At 41.4% G+C, this 14,054-nt stretch overlaps 1 protein-coding gene across 1 annotated transcript; it reads right to left on the bottom strand.

The window, feature by feature from the left end:
• Positions 1-4,050: 4,050 nt before the first annotated feature.
• On the bottom strand, positions 4,051-13,603 carry LOC136432663 (cytochrome P450 4B1-like). Its single transcript, XM_066424104.1, has 12 exons — positions 13,366-13,603; positions 10,925-11,072; positions 10,392-10,436; positions 9,999-10,126; positions 8,179-8,297; positions 7,585-7,701; positions 6,811-6,955; positions 6,504-6,694; positions 6,198-6,331; positions 5,725-5,789; positions 5,520-5,602; positions 4,051-5,008 (listed from the first exon to the last, which is right to left on the bottom strand). The coding sequence occupies exons 1-12, from the start codon at positions 13,564-13,566 to the stop codon at positions 4,831-4,833; spliced, it is 1,554 nt and encodes a 517-aa protein (XP_066280201.1). The 5' UTR covers positions 13,567-13,603; the 3' UTR covers positions 4,051-4,830.
• Positions 13,604-14,054: the final 451 nt, after the last annotated feature.

Here is a 14,054-nt window from a genome sequence, read left to right as displayed (position 1 = left end):
TACGTTTATGGCCCGATCTTGATGACAGCTTGTAGCTCTGACTTTAAGCATTTTTTCTATAAATCTCCCATTCATTCTCATTCTAACTGCAAATAGCAGGGATTCACCCTTTCGCATATGAGCTCTTTTGCTGTCGTTGTTTTTCACAAGCAAACGCTACTCCAGACATTGATTGCATTCTCCAGGTTCATTCACTTCTGACTCTGAAGACAACACAGACATCACCGCCCCTGATGAGTCTATCTCGTCCACTGGGACCTCCACCGCCGGTTTCACCGATAGTTGTGTCCCAGGAGTCGGCATGAGAGGCCCTGGTCAGTCTCGCGTCCGGACCAGCGCCATGCTGAAGATCATTTCTGTGCTGTCCTTAGTGCTGAAATGTTGCCTACTGTGCGTTGTTATCTTCCTGGGTGAGTGTTATGGTCTTACCAGAGCCTGTATGAAACATCGAAGATATTGAACTCGAAATGTAGACATGTCTATAACATATCATTGCCGTGTCTTTCTACAGCCGTGACTATGTCGGAGCTAAAGATGTCGGTCAACCAGATAGAAGAAAAAACAGAGCTGTCCGCTGAAAAATTACGTCAGTATACATTTTATTGTTTGCTAGAACATAGCTGGTGTTATGTGTATTTTTTTTGATTGTCTAAATCACCTTACAGCTCAAGTTTCTGGCGACTTCCTTTGTTCGTCCGAATTTTAATGATTTCTCTCTATTACAAGAAGGATTTGCCGTCTTTTCAATTGTAGAATATTCAAAATATCAGAAAGATGTGCTCATCTATTATGAGTTAGAACAATAGTTTGCTCCCTTTCCCATACAACATTCAGAGTATGATAGGTATATGTCTCATGCTTTTCAGTATCATTTTTTTATTTATTTTCTGTGATAACTTGTTGTCGTCATTTTCAAAATCGCTTAGATAGAAAATATCAAAACCAGGATATTCGTTTATGAATTTTATCATTTTGTTTACACTCCACGAAGCTAATTTCAACCTGAAATCATGGCACGGTAAGTACTGATGTATTCTCAACACTGATTTAAACAACACTATTTGGTAGAAAGTTGCCTGGAATAATCAGTGGAATGTGAACTAAAGGACTTGCTATGTGAGACTGTGTAGCGTTGCCGTGCATAGTACGTACTTTAGGCACATTTTTCATGTTACCTACGCGTTGTACCACTCCGCCAATTTGAGTGCTGCAGTACCGCGTGTAGTCGACAGGAAAACAATGTTCGAAGTACCGTGCTGGGCGGTGCTACACAGTGACACATAACCAGTCATATGCTAGACATTTTTGACCAACTTTCTCCTAAATGGTGTTCTCCAAAACCCATCTAGTGTTGAAAACACCTCAGCACGGTGCAGTTTTGTAACTGGGTGCATGGTGAAAGGAAGTGTAATGGGGCGATATGCGTACCTATATGCATATAGGCACAGCAGCGTTGGACTTACAGCTGTCTATCAACCAGCTAGACGAGAAACTGGAAAGGACCATCGACAAACTATCAAACGTCTCTCATTGGCCGCAACAGGTAATAAGAAGAAATACATACGTCTCTTTAGATCTTTATGTCTAAAGTCGTATAGAGAGAGGGGGGAGGGAAAAGAGGGAGGTACCACCTATAACATGTTTGTCAAATGTTACAGCAATCATTGTCTTTACTGTCTTATCTATAAACACGCGAGTTCTTTAACAAGTACAAACAATCTGAATGTAATCATTTAAAAGCCAGATAAGTAAATCATTAGAAGCACGATTAATAATTTGTGACATCTAGGCAATCGGGAAGATAGAAGAGCGCAGTCAAGATCTGCACAACCTTGCAGCCACCCTGGCCGAACTGAAGGCCTCCGAGCCGCCAGGAACACATCAGGATGGGGGAAAGGTACTGCAGCGACTCAAGCAGCTCGAAGGCGACGTCAAGGATCTGAGGGCCAAATCAGAGAACACGTGTGCTGTGCCTAAAGATCCATGTGAGTAGTTAGAACATTTATACACTATGATATTTATAACATGCAAAGCAGGTGTGAGTATTCACGACCTATGGAAAGAATATCTTGAAATCAGACAAGTGTTTGGGAAAGGAAGGCACAGAAACCTTGTAATGGAAAATAGCATTATCGGCTACTAGATCAAGGTATTTCCCTTTTTTTCCGATTTTGAGGAAATTATAAAGATTATAACCCCCCCCCCCCCTCAACACACACACACACAATATTTAACTAAGGGTTATATGGAAGGTTACTTTCCATCTAGAACAAAACAAGACTGTTTCTGTATCCTCTTTTACAGCAACCTGCCCCAGTGGTTACAGAAAATACAGCGGCGTCTGCTACGGAGTGTTTGACATGATCAAAACCTTCCACGAATCGGCCGCCTTCTGTGAGGATGACGGAGGCACCCTCGCCATGCCCCGCGACGCCGGCATCAACGCCTTCCTCGTCTCCCTTATGGACGCGGTGGACGAGGAAGGCGTCTTCTGGTTCGGCTTGCACGATCAGGAGGAAGAGGGTGTGTAATGTATCGCATATCAAACTTACATAAGATCAATGATTCCTCCGTTGTTATTGTATCAATTGTAAAGAATTATGTATCATTGGAAATAATTTTTGTTACCCTTCACAATGACATCCCATTTGTGTCGTGATCCTACATTCACAAGTTTCCCAACTTTTTGTGCCATGTTTTAGAATCCTAGCGGCGGCGTCGCTGCGTCCTAAACTGGATTTGTGTTGCCCTTGACTTTATAATGGGAATATCATTCAAAACGTACGAGTATGACCAAATAGACAACTAAACACACAAAGCTTAAAAAGATTCGTTTTTTATCGATGGAATTCGTTGAGTGCTTTGTCGTGCCGCGGGTCCAGTGAGAGGGGGGCTAACTGTAATAAAAGATTACTTTCATCAGCCACAACATGTCTATATTCACTAGCCTCCCTCTGCTATTTCTACAGGTACATGGAAATGGCTAGACGGCGCCGCCGTGACCGGGTACAGCGCCTGGGGAGAGGGTGAGCCCGACGACCGCGGGGTCACCGCGGACTGTGCCCAGTACCTGGGGACTCGCGCCGCTGGAATAGCGACGGCTGTCACTACCGATGGGGCCTCATCTGTCAAATCATACCATAAAGTTCGTATGACAAACTTATATGGCTTTTCGGAAATGTTTGTAATATCACTATCTTGTATGAAATGTAAATAATGGAAGGTATTACCAGACTATGATTTAGAACAGCTTTAGCTGTGTGGGAATGCAGTATGCATAAGCAAGTAGCGTTTCATGAGTTACGAAATTATGGGGCTATGTCACCTTTAGTTGTAAACAACAAGATGTCAGATTTCAATGACAAACCTAATTTCATTTTCAAATCTTATAATCTGAGCAAAGATACCCCTAAATGCAGCAAGGTTTAGTTGAGTCAATCAGAAAGACATTATCTTGAAAAAATAAGGCATGTCATTCTAATCATTTTTTATCATTGTAATTTCAGATGCTCCGGACACCAGCAGGCGTTTGCTTACAGCCAGCAAAATCGTGGGATGCACATGTTTTATTATAACATTGCACATTCATAATGTTAATGTGAATTTGAGCACCACCCATACGTGCTTCATGACGTAAATTGGAATGCGAACACCAGCAACACCCCCCAAATCGGTGCAATCTAAACTTTTTAAATGTGTGTGAGTTCAATTAGTATGTTAGCAATTCGACGTCTTGACGTGGTTTTAGAATTAGCACAAAACAACTATAAAGTGTATCAGAAACAGCGATGGCACATGTATTTTGTAGAGTTGTGGCAAATGCAGATTGAATAGTATCATAAAAGAAGAAACCTTTGTAAGTGTAAAAAAAATGGTGTTTCCAAACAATAAGAAGTACTAACCATTGTGAATCAAACTGTCAAGTTAACAAGGTAGTGTTAATATGCAATTCTTTAATTTGTCCCTTTTGCCATTCTAGTCTGTTTCTTCCCATTTCCGAATTCGATTTTGTGATCACATGAATCCTAATGACAATGAAGGACAACATCACACTTTTTAATGTTTATTCAGCAATAGATGCTAGGTCCTATGCGTTATCTCAATTTGGTGCATTTATTAGGATACCATTATACCGACCAATACATGTCTAAAGACTTATGGCAGGAATGTGAAAAAAGTTTATATTCCAAACTTGATTTCATCTTACAAACAAACAATCAAAAGATATGTGTTTTACATTTTCAAACAAATATACTTGTGGATTGGAAAATTTCCTACGCATCTGAATTCCCCCAAAGTAAGGAGATTGCGCACGGATCCTAACCGGCTGCATTTATCTCATTTTGTAAGCAAGGTTTATTTCACTTACATGTATGTACTTACTATTACTAAGTCCATTGAGATAAATTCTGGTTTGTACATATAAGACGATAGCCTCGTGTATAGGGCTTTACGTACATCAGAATATTTCGGACATACAATCAAAAAGTGATATTCGTCTTCAATAAACAAAATGGACAAACCCTCAAGTCAATAGGGATTTTTTTTAAGTGTACCGGTTTCTATTCTCGATATGTGACAGTTAATTTTGTTGTTGTTGATTACCCTACATACGTGAAGTCTGTTCATGTTTGAAAGGTAATTTTCTTGCTTGTAATGCTTGTTCAAGGTAGAAAGAAAAGATTGCTTGTACCCTTTTGACATGTTATATAGGGATGAATAACCCTTCTAGTAGTTCTTCAACTTGTCAGGCTTCTAGAAGAAGTAGAGTTGGGTACATATGTATGGACGTGAGGTTCGATGTAAGGTGTGCTTAAGGACAGGTCTGTGTTATGCCGTAACAGGTTTGATTTTCAGGAAAAGGCCGGGCTTTCTAGCCCGCAGGATCAGTTTAGGGACAGGAATGGGCTCCGGCAGAGTGTCGTCAGGAGTCAGGCTGAACCGCTGCAGGATGAGCGCAACAGCTGTCTTCAACTCGTTCATGGCGAAGTGCTGGCCGATACAGTTCCTGTAGAAAATAGAATGTCGAATAACGCAACATTTAATTCAAGGATTAAACACTTGATTCAAATATCAAGGCTAATCATTTAATTTAATCAATTGTTGAACTTTGAACGATGATTTGACATCCTATGTGCTAGCGTTTTTTTTCAGTTTTTGACTGGAACCGTAGCTATTTGTAAGTCATATCATGGATAGTAAGAGTTCTCATTTTACACAACCAAGCGACCAAGATTAAAGTACGTGCCAATGTTTCGTAAGCCCGTTGTCTACCTTCCTCATGACAACAGTGACTGGAGCTACTTTTCACCGCTAGGTGGCGCTATACAGAGACGAATGCGGTCCCAACCGTGACTGGGTTTGTATCCCCTACATTCCGGTTCCTTAGGAGTCATTATTATCGTAGGACGGTAGCAGAAGGACTGAAACGAAGGCAGGTATTTTGCCTTTGGATGACGAAAAATACATTGATTCATCAACCTAATTATGTTTACAATCATGTTTATCATGGATCTAACCTTGGTCCGGCAGCGAAGGGGATGAATGCATAAGGGTGACGATTTTTGGAAATCTCCGGTGAGAATCGTAGCGGGTCGTATTCCTGTAATAGTTAATAAAGGTCAGAGCTAGCGGCTGACATTTTCTGCAAAAAAACTCAATAAGTGATATTGATGTGTCTTGCTAACGATACTTGGAATAAGAATAAGAATTTAAAAATCATACCGTATGGTTTTCCCAGACATGGGAATTGTGATGCAGAGTGTAGGTTGATATTATCACTACTGCACCTGTATGTTGACATGAATATATTCAGTTCACTGTGACTTAGACCACAACAATTCATGGCGTGCCAAAATTATTTTGTTCAAAAATTCTTTTTTATCTGCTTTTGGATAGACAAAGACGATGTGATCATGACACTGCGTTCGAGCTTTTTATAACATATATATCAGGTACAGAGAACAAACCCCCATTATTACACCTGGGTGGAGTGAGGAAAATAATATGAAGTACCTTTCCCAAGGGCACAACATCGGTGACGTCAGAGGATTTGAACCCAAGACCGCCGGGTTCTGGGTCAAACACCCTGACGTTAGGCCACACGTCCCCACAAAGTAATTAATGCAAGGTGTTAAAACAAGATGCAAATTAATCCAAACAGTGACCATGGATGTTCATACAAGTTATGACGCTACCTTTTGGCAGTGTCCTTCCATCTGGAAAAGTTAGGCGACTCTCCAGTTGACGGAATATCATGGGCACCGGAGGGAACATGCGCATGGCTTCCTTTACACACATGGTGATGTACTTCAGAGATGGCAGAAGATCCCTTCACATAGGATAGTTAAATAGAATAGCAGGTCAATAACAACGATGCCACACCTTGACCAATTTGCTGTTTCATGTTTTGTTTCCTCTTCCACCATAAAGCTGTACAGAGCAAACGATAAAAAAGATTTCCAATAATCGAAACAAGTATGGCTTCTTTGACATGACCTTACCACGTCACTTCGGTTCTCCCCTGCAACACTTCCTGTGCCTCCTTCCTGCACTTCTCCTGATGTCCCGGATGACGAGCCAGACAGTACAGGGTCCAGGACAGCCCGCTGGCTGTGGTGTCGTGTCCCTCGAACATGAAGGTGTCCACCTCGTCCCTGATCTCAGTATCCGTTAAACCGTTACCGTCTTCATCCTGCAGATATTCAAATCTCATAATATAATCAAATACATAAAAGGCAATCAAGGGCCTGATTGCTAAATAGCTTGCAAATGGCACACCTGTTTGGATGTCAGAAAAGTACCACAAACCTTTGCTTCCAAAAGTATATCCAGGAAGTCGAGATATTTCTTCCGGTTAGCTCTCTCCTCCCCGTCCCGCTGCATCAGAGCCTCCTTCCGCTCTGCGATGATTCTTTCTGCGTACTCGTGCACAAGTTTACAGGCTTTACGGTACCTTGAAAGGGAAATAAAACTCACATTGTATAAGTAGGCAATTCAATCAATACATGTACGAGCAGGAAACAGTTGATGTGTCATGTCGACAAAAGTATGCATTGGACATTTTCGCACGTTACCTTTTTCTTTAGTGAACATCTTAAAAATGGGTATCAATGTTTTACATATTGTATCATTGTATAGCTGGCCTAATACGAAAATGCTGTTTGATAAAGAGCCCACGTTACGCAAAGTCGCAACACACTCGTTAGACATCATCACCAGCATGCGGCGTTGCCCGTAGGGGGTGTATCCCCGGCCGGGCCCGAAGCCACAAATTTTTACCTCCCGGTGTCCAGCACTCTCCCAGTTTCTTACGAATACCTTACGGTGTCTATTTGTTATCAGGCCCTGAGTTGATTTTAGCTTCAAGTGTGAAAAATCCCGGGCCCAAAAATTGTCCGGTAGTCGCGGGGTGTTCCATGGATTGGTCACATAGGGGTCAGTCTGTAAACTGCCCGGCGGGCCCCCATTTCAAATTGTGACCGTAGCATAAGCTGCAGCTGTCGTAGGGTTCTTGCATCTTATCCTATAGCCATAGGTACGACTTGTGGATCAGCTACGTAGGGTTACGAATGTACAACTTACTTCTTCCCGTCCGATGACATTGCGTAGATAAGGTCGATCCTATGAGAAATGGTTCTGCCTCTCTTCATAGTCAGGTCTGCCAGGCCGTACACGGCAGCAATGTAGTCGTTGGTCTTCCTACAATTTGTACGGTAAACAGATGATAGACCAATCCCAACTGTCCACAACATTAGATGTTCAACCAAGGCGGCAATTGGCGGTTTGACCATTGAAAGAGCGGTTGCATATCTACGTTTTGACTTAAGTGGGCGGGCCTATGGGATTGGTGTATTGATGATTGCTACAACACGAAGACACATCCTGGCATCTTCCTTCATCATCACCAGGGGCTCGTTTGATCAAAGCTTATAAATTTGGATTTTCAAGCTTTGGAAGTCCGAAAGCTATAAGGAAGAACTAGAAAGCATGCAATTTTCTTTATCTTCTAAACTTGTGGTTTCTTCTATGTGATGAGCGGTCAATGAATTATTTCACCACTACGCCACTGACAAATTTGCCACTTGTTTGCCATTATGCTAGAAGCTATAACAGATATGTAAAGGTAACAAATAAGCACATAATAAGCAAGGGAGCCTCAAAATTCCACCCTTGTACCTCGTCTGACAGTCGGTGTGTTGACTGAGTGCACACTTTAACATGCTGTCCAACGTCATCAGACCCATGTGGTGAAACACGTCAACAGACGATCCAGCCGTCAAATCTTCCCAGTTTGTCTGTAAAAAGAAGTGGGCAATGATATAGGGAATCTTTATTGACACGACAAAAGTACAGCGACTTTCGTAAGGTCTTCTACAACTATACATGCAAACAACAAACAAGAGCTCCGCGACCTCATATCTCCATGAACAATTCTATTTATGCAAATGACTTACACATTTACATAATATATGCTTAATCATAAACACCTTTATCTTACTTGCACATGTTGCAATATTGACAGTCCTATAATTTTACAATTAGATGAATTTGGGTGTTTTGCATTAATTATACGAATTAGGAATTCATTTGCATAATAGGTATCTGTTGATGCTCCACTTTCCATAAACTACATATGTAGCATGTATTTGAGTCTTATAATGGAAAACACTGAAAATATAGATTTTCCTCATTAGCTATGCAAATTAAGTCCCAATTAGCATAATTTGCACTTCATTGTGTACATCTCTGTCTAAGCTACCCGCATATTAAGTATCATGGAAATCCGTCGTTCCGTTGTTCAGTTATTTTCCTTAGAAGATTTTCACAATAACGCCTCTGCAGTTCCAGAGCAAGCTGCTAGGGGGCCCAAACCCACACCACTTCTTCATTACACCACAAGCTATCTGCCACCAAAATATTAAGACCACAGCACGTCCAGGTCAAGAGATACAAAAATGGAATTTCTACTGCAGTACCAAGGTCACATACCAGGGGGCCCAAAATCGACCTTGAATTTCGGCTTCACAACACCTGCCCACATACCAAATATCATAGTAATCCATCAAGAGGTTCTTGAGTTATGCTGACTACAGTAGTTCGGAAACACAAACAGACAGACAAACAAACAGACAGACACACCCTAACCTATATCTCCATTTTTCATGGAGATAACAATGGTATGCAAAATGATTAGCCTAAGTATGTGAACACTTCAACATGTCGAGTTTAACGTATCACTTACACTACTAGTTCTAAGATCTAAACATTCTTTTATATATTTACCTGTTTGTACACAGTAAGAATGTATTTGGATTTATCTGTAGACTGGAATGTATCAAATTCTGTTGAACAAGCGGAAAGAAGGTTGAACAGCTTTGAGCGTTTATCATGATATCGTGGACAATTTAGGATAAAGTGCTGTTCATCTTCAATTTCATTTGGACAGAATGGACGAAACCTCTGGTCACGGGGAATTGTTGGTATCTTCCAATTTCCACATTTAATCTATGACTACATATTCCTATCTTAGTGATTGTCCTACGAACTTCAAAATTATGTATATCCGATAGGTATTACATGAGGTGGCCCAAGAATACATGACTGACTGAAAATGATACACCACGGTAACTTTCAAGATATTATGTAAAGTATACTTTGTTAACCCTAAGCAACATCAAACAGCATTCAACTTCAAAACAGTATTCAAAGATGAAGTCCCTCTGAAGACATAATTTCTATTACTGAAAGAACTTATTAAGCACAATATTAGAAAATCTAGCTAAGAATCGCCGAGTGGCACTTGTTATTATTGTACAGTGTTTTCGTAAGATTCGTTGTTTTCACTGGATATTTCAAAATCAGTATTGTACCCATCACGTTTAATGGGTAATTTTGACAAGAACCGACAATGTTTGCTAATTGTTGGGAAATTAGCGGATAGCAAACACTTTTGCTTCATGAGCTCAAAGTCTAAAGTATGTTCCCATCACACTTACTAGCATGACGTTTGTACTCTCTGAGAAGAGCCTAACGTACGGCTTGAGGATCTCGAAGTGAAACCCCGGTGTGAGGAGGCGGCGGTTCCGGAACCACTTGGGTCCAGCGGTGGTGAGAAGACCGTCTCCTGTTGGTAACCACGGACTACAGTTGTGCTTTCAGTAAGTAGGTTTATACCAAAAGTACATGACAACAATTCATAACGATTTCAATAAAGAATGTGATAAGTAAGGAACATATTGTTTGCCATCTGCCTAAAGTTACACAGATGGTTACCACATGTTTTGATTCCCCTACCTAAATCCCAACAAACAAACAAACAAACAAACAAACAAACAAACAAACAAACAAAAATATATCAATGAAACGATGCTGTCATATATCCAACTTACCTAGCCATGGTCGCAGGAAACCATAGGCGAACTCATCCTTTTTATCTGAAAAATATCACAACACATAATGATCTTTTATTTGCAAATTCATGCCCGTAGGCTAAGAAGTTAACAAGGGTAACGTGTCTATTCTATACATCTAGTAACTGATATTTCTACATATTTGACCTCTTCTTTGGAGGCTATGGCTAATGGAAAGTCCCACGTTTTTTATAATTAGTGGGTTTTGTGATTTTAGTAGAAATGTGTATTTTTGTGGGGGGGATCTTCTAGATGGTGAAAGCTCGGAAATATAGTTTTAACTGTTTCGAAAAGCTTGTTTCTTTCGTCCTCATAATGAGGGCATTTAGAAATAAAATGTAGAAATTAGCATGTATCGGCATATATTGATTTATTTGAATGGTAGTAGACTAAAATATGAACAGTAACACGTAGGTTACATCGGTCAGACGTAGGGTCCATCCATCAAAAGACGGAGGGAAAAGAAGGATGAGAAAAACTAGGAAGAGAAGAAGAACAAATCAGCCTGTTACCTGACCGTGCCATTACAGCCTTGACGTAGTCGGGATGGTACACAGCGCAATGTGTAAGGAAGGGACCAGCGTGTATCAGATGAGCGTATTTGTAGTCCTCCGCCCATCCCACACCTTTCAGCATCAACTCTCCTCCCTCCGGACCGAGCTGTAAAAATCAGACCATGTTCGTGATTAGCATAAACTTGACAACTTTGTGAGAGGAATAGAGGAGGCTATCTACATCAGGGCGCACCAACCTGAAAGATCACCCGGGTCGGTGGGTGATATCGACTTCCAACAACCTAGTGGCGTCGCGGTGGCGCTGTGGCAGGGTGTTGGACCCACAACCCAGAGGTCCTGGTTTCGAATCCGGAGTCCCCTGATCTGTCTCGTTGACGTTGTGCCCTTGGGAAAGGCACTTAACCCTATCCAGACTGGGCTTTTTTGGTATATCTGGGACTGGGGGGGGGGGGGGCTGATTCGGCCCCCCCCCCCCTCATAATTTTCGAACGGTATGATGTATCATCACCAAATTTGCAGGGAGTGATATTCACGTCAAGTTTTATAATTCCTGTTATTTTGGTGACGTTATGACGTAATATGACGTATTTATGACGTCATTGATGTGATTTTATTGGCTAAATAGGGAATTCCCGTAATATCTAAAGGAATTAAACAAAACGGTTTGTATTATTAATTTTAAGGTATGCATAGGCATACAACGTCAATGGTAAGTACGTTGACGTCAAAATGACGTCATAGAATGGTGTCATGTGCTGTTAGCGATCCCTTGGGATCCGCCATCTTGGATCGGCCATCTTGAAATTTTTAAAAATCCTTTTTTTCCACTTATGACCCCAAAGGACACTGAAAATAAACTAAAAACGTTAATCTAAATGTTTCTGATAAAGAAAATATCAGATATTGACGATTTTAAGGGCAAAAAAGGCTGCTGATACCTGAAATAGTGATATAGTCCGCCATCTTGGATTTTGGCTGATTACGTCATCAAATTAGCATAAATTATGAATATTGAATCAGGAAAGTTACATCTAATTACATATTATGTTATACATGAAGGAAAACTAGTGTAGTTGTGCAAGAAAACCCGAGAAATATCATTGCTTTAAAAAAATTAATGATTTTTGCATAAAATGCCAGTCAGAAACCCGTTGCCATGGCAACATGAAAAATGATAAACTGAAACCATTATTATAAAATTGTTGCCAACAAAATTTTAGGAAAAGTCACCAAGTTTGGTTGTCCTAGCATACATCGTTCGGCAGTAATACGATGTCAAAGTTGGCGCGGGCACTTTTAGCCCCCCCCCCCAGTCTGGATAGGGTTAACACGACTTTCCCCACTTCACTCAAGTGAAAATTAGTACCTAGCTTCGGTTAGGGACGTCCCTCGGATAGGACGTTAAATGGAGGCCCCGTGTTTGAGAAGAGCCACACTTCAAGCAAGTAAAACAGCCCACCACGCTTATCGAAAAGAGTAGGGGTCCTTCCCGGTGTGAGTGGATCAAGTATATCTGCCCGAATATACAGCTTGTACTGTTCAGTACAAACCTAGTGTGTTACGCCATGGTTTACCGGGTATGCAATACAAACAAATACAAACAAACAAAAAATCTTTGACCCATTGTTGACGACACAGGTGCACGTGTCCGGGGCGATTGGGGCAGAGAGCTGAAGAGTTCATTTGTTTTGTGATGAAGAAAACTTCACGTAATGTTTGTATTGAATGTAACGTTGTCAGAAAGAAAGAAACGTCTAGACTCGGCCTAACTTAGGACAAAAGATGGAATGGGCAGAATCGTATGTGTATAGGGAATGGGGCGATGTAGCCTGGCTGCCAGTCTCTAAGATATCTATCGTGTTGACAGATCTTAAAATCGCTTTAGACAAGAAACTAGATAGAGCTTTAGAAACTACATAGATTGTTATTGTACACGACTTAAAGAGATGCATGTCCTTAGTTCACTTTGAGCAGAAAAATAAGGGAACCAATACAAAAGACCGCAACTTCTAAGGGAGAGTTTTTAGGACCACTGACCCCAAAAGACGAGGTTGCCTGTATCAAAGGTCAACATTCGTGCGGTCAGCATGTGTGCCTCATGACTCCAGTGACCCCTGAACCACATTGTCCAGATAGCAAAATGCACCCTCAATAGTCGGGTGACGTGGTAATACTGTCGTGTTAAACTTATAACACATAGTGCAAAAGTCACATCACTTTTTTGCAATTGCAACATGTATTATCATGCATACAATACTTCAGTAACGTACGTTACTCGTTGGGCCATTGCACATGTATTATCAGATATCGTGGCGACATGACGACTCGCTGCTTTGCATAAGTATATAAATACTAGTATGTGTATTACTAACATCACTAATTACACTTGTCCTGTTCTTTGCAGGACGACGATGATAATTTTCAAATAGTAAACGTACCATGACCAGGTGACCGAGCAGCCAGTGACCCCCGGGAGGAGCGGGAAAATCCGCCGCCATGGTCCGGTTACGTCTCACCGTCCGCCACAGACCCGCCGTGTCCTTCAGCAGCGTTACAACGAACACAACCACCGCACAGCAACATGTTAGGGTGGCAACGGTGGTCCCTGGACTATCGAGGAGAGCGTCTGTTACAGCCATAACGCTGTACTACAGGTGCTGGTCCTATTCAACTGTACGTAGATGTGTTTTAGGCCAAAGGTCAAAAGTGCAGTGCACGTGGTAGGGTCTACGCTAGAGGACGCACCTGTCTTGGCAAATTTAGAAGTTGCTTATAAGGGAAGCCAATTTGCAGAATGCACTGGTTTCAGCGATGCTGCGATTGATTGGATGCTTACCAATTCAAAGCTATTCTTGTACTTTCTGTCAGTAATATATTTTTTTCATGTCCAGGCCGTTTCGTTAAGAGCCACGGCGATAGGCGGTTTATTTCAAAGAAAAAAATTGTTTATTCTTTCGAACCGTACAACATTGCGGTATCAATGACACTCCCGGATAACCTTCGTACAGCCGATCGCGTACAGCAGATGTGACGAGTGCAGGTTGGAGGAAAATAAACGAATTTGTTTCTTTAAAATAAACCCCTTATCGCCGTGGCTCTTGACAGAACGGCCTGTAGACAGTGCAAA

Source organism: Branchiostoma lanceolatum, chromosome 4, assembly GCF_035083965.1.
Source record: "Branchiostoma lanceolatum isolate klBraLanc5 chromosome 4, klBraLanc5.hap2, whole genome shotgun sequence".
NCBI lineage: Eukaryota > Metazoa > Chordata > Leptocardii > Amphioxiformes > Branchiostomatidae > Branchiostoma > Branchiostoma lanceolatum.
The sequence above is the reverse complement of the archived record's forward strand: the minus strand, read 5'-3'. Positions and strand labels throughout refer to the sequence as shown.

Coding starts and splice junctions, on each gene's coding strand:
- LOC136432663 (XM_066424104.1), bottom strand. CDS start 13,566: ATGGCTGTAACAGACGCTCTCCTCGATAGTCCAGGGACCACCGTTGCC. Junction 10,437..10,924: donor GGCTGTAATGGCACGGTCAG/GTAACAGGCTGA, acceptor GATATTTTTCAG/ATAAAAAGGATGAGTTCGCC. Junction 5,009..5,519: donor CCCTTCGCTGCCGGACCAAG/GTTAGATCCATG, acceptor TATTTTCTACAG/GAACTGTATCGGCCAGCACT.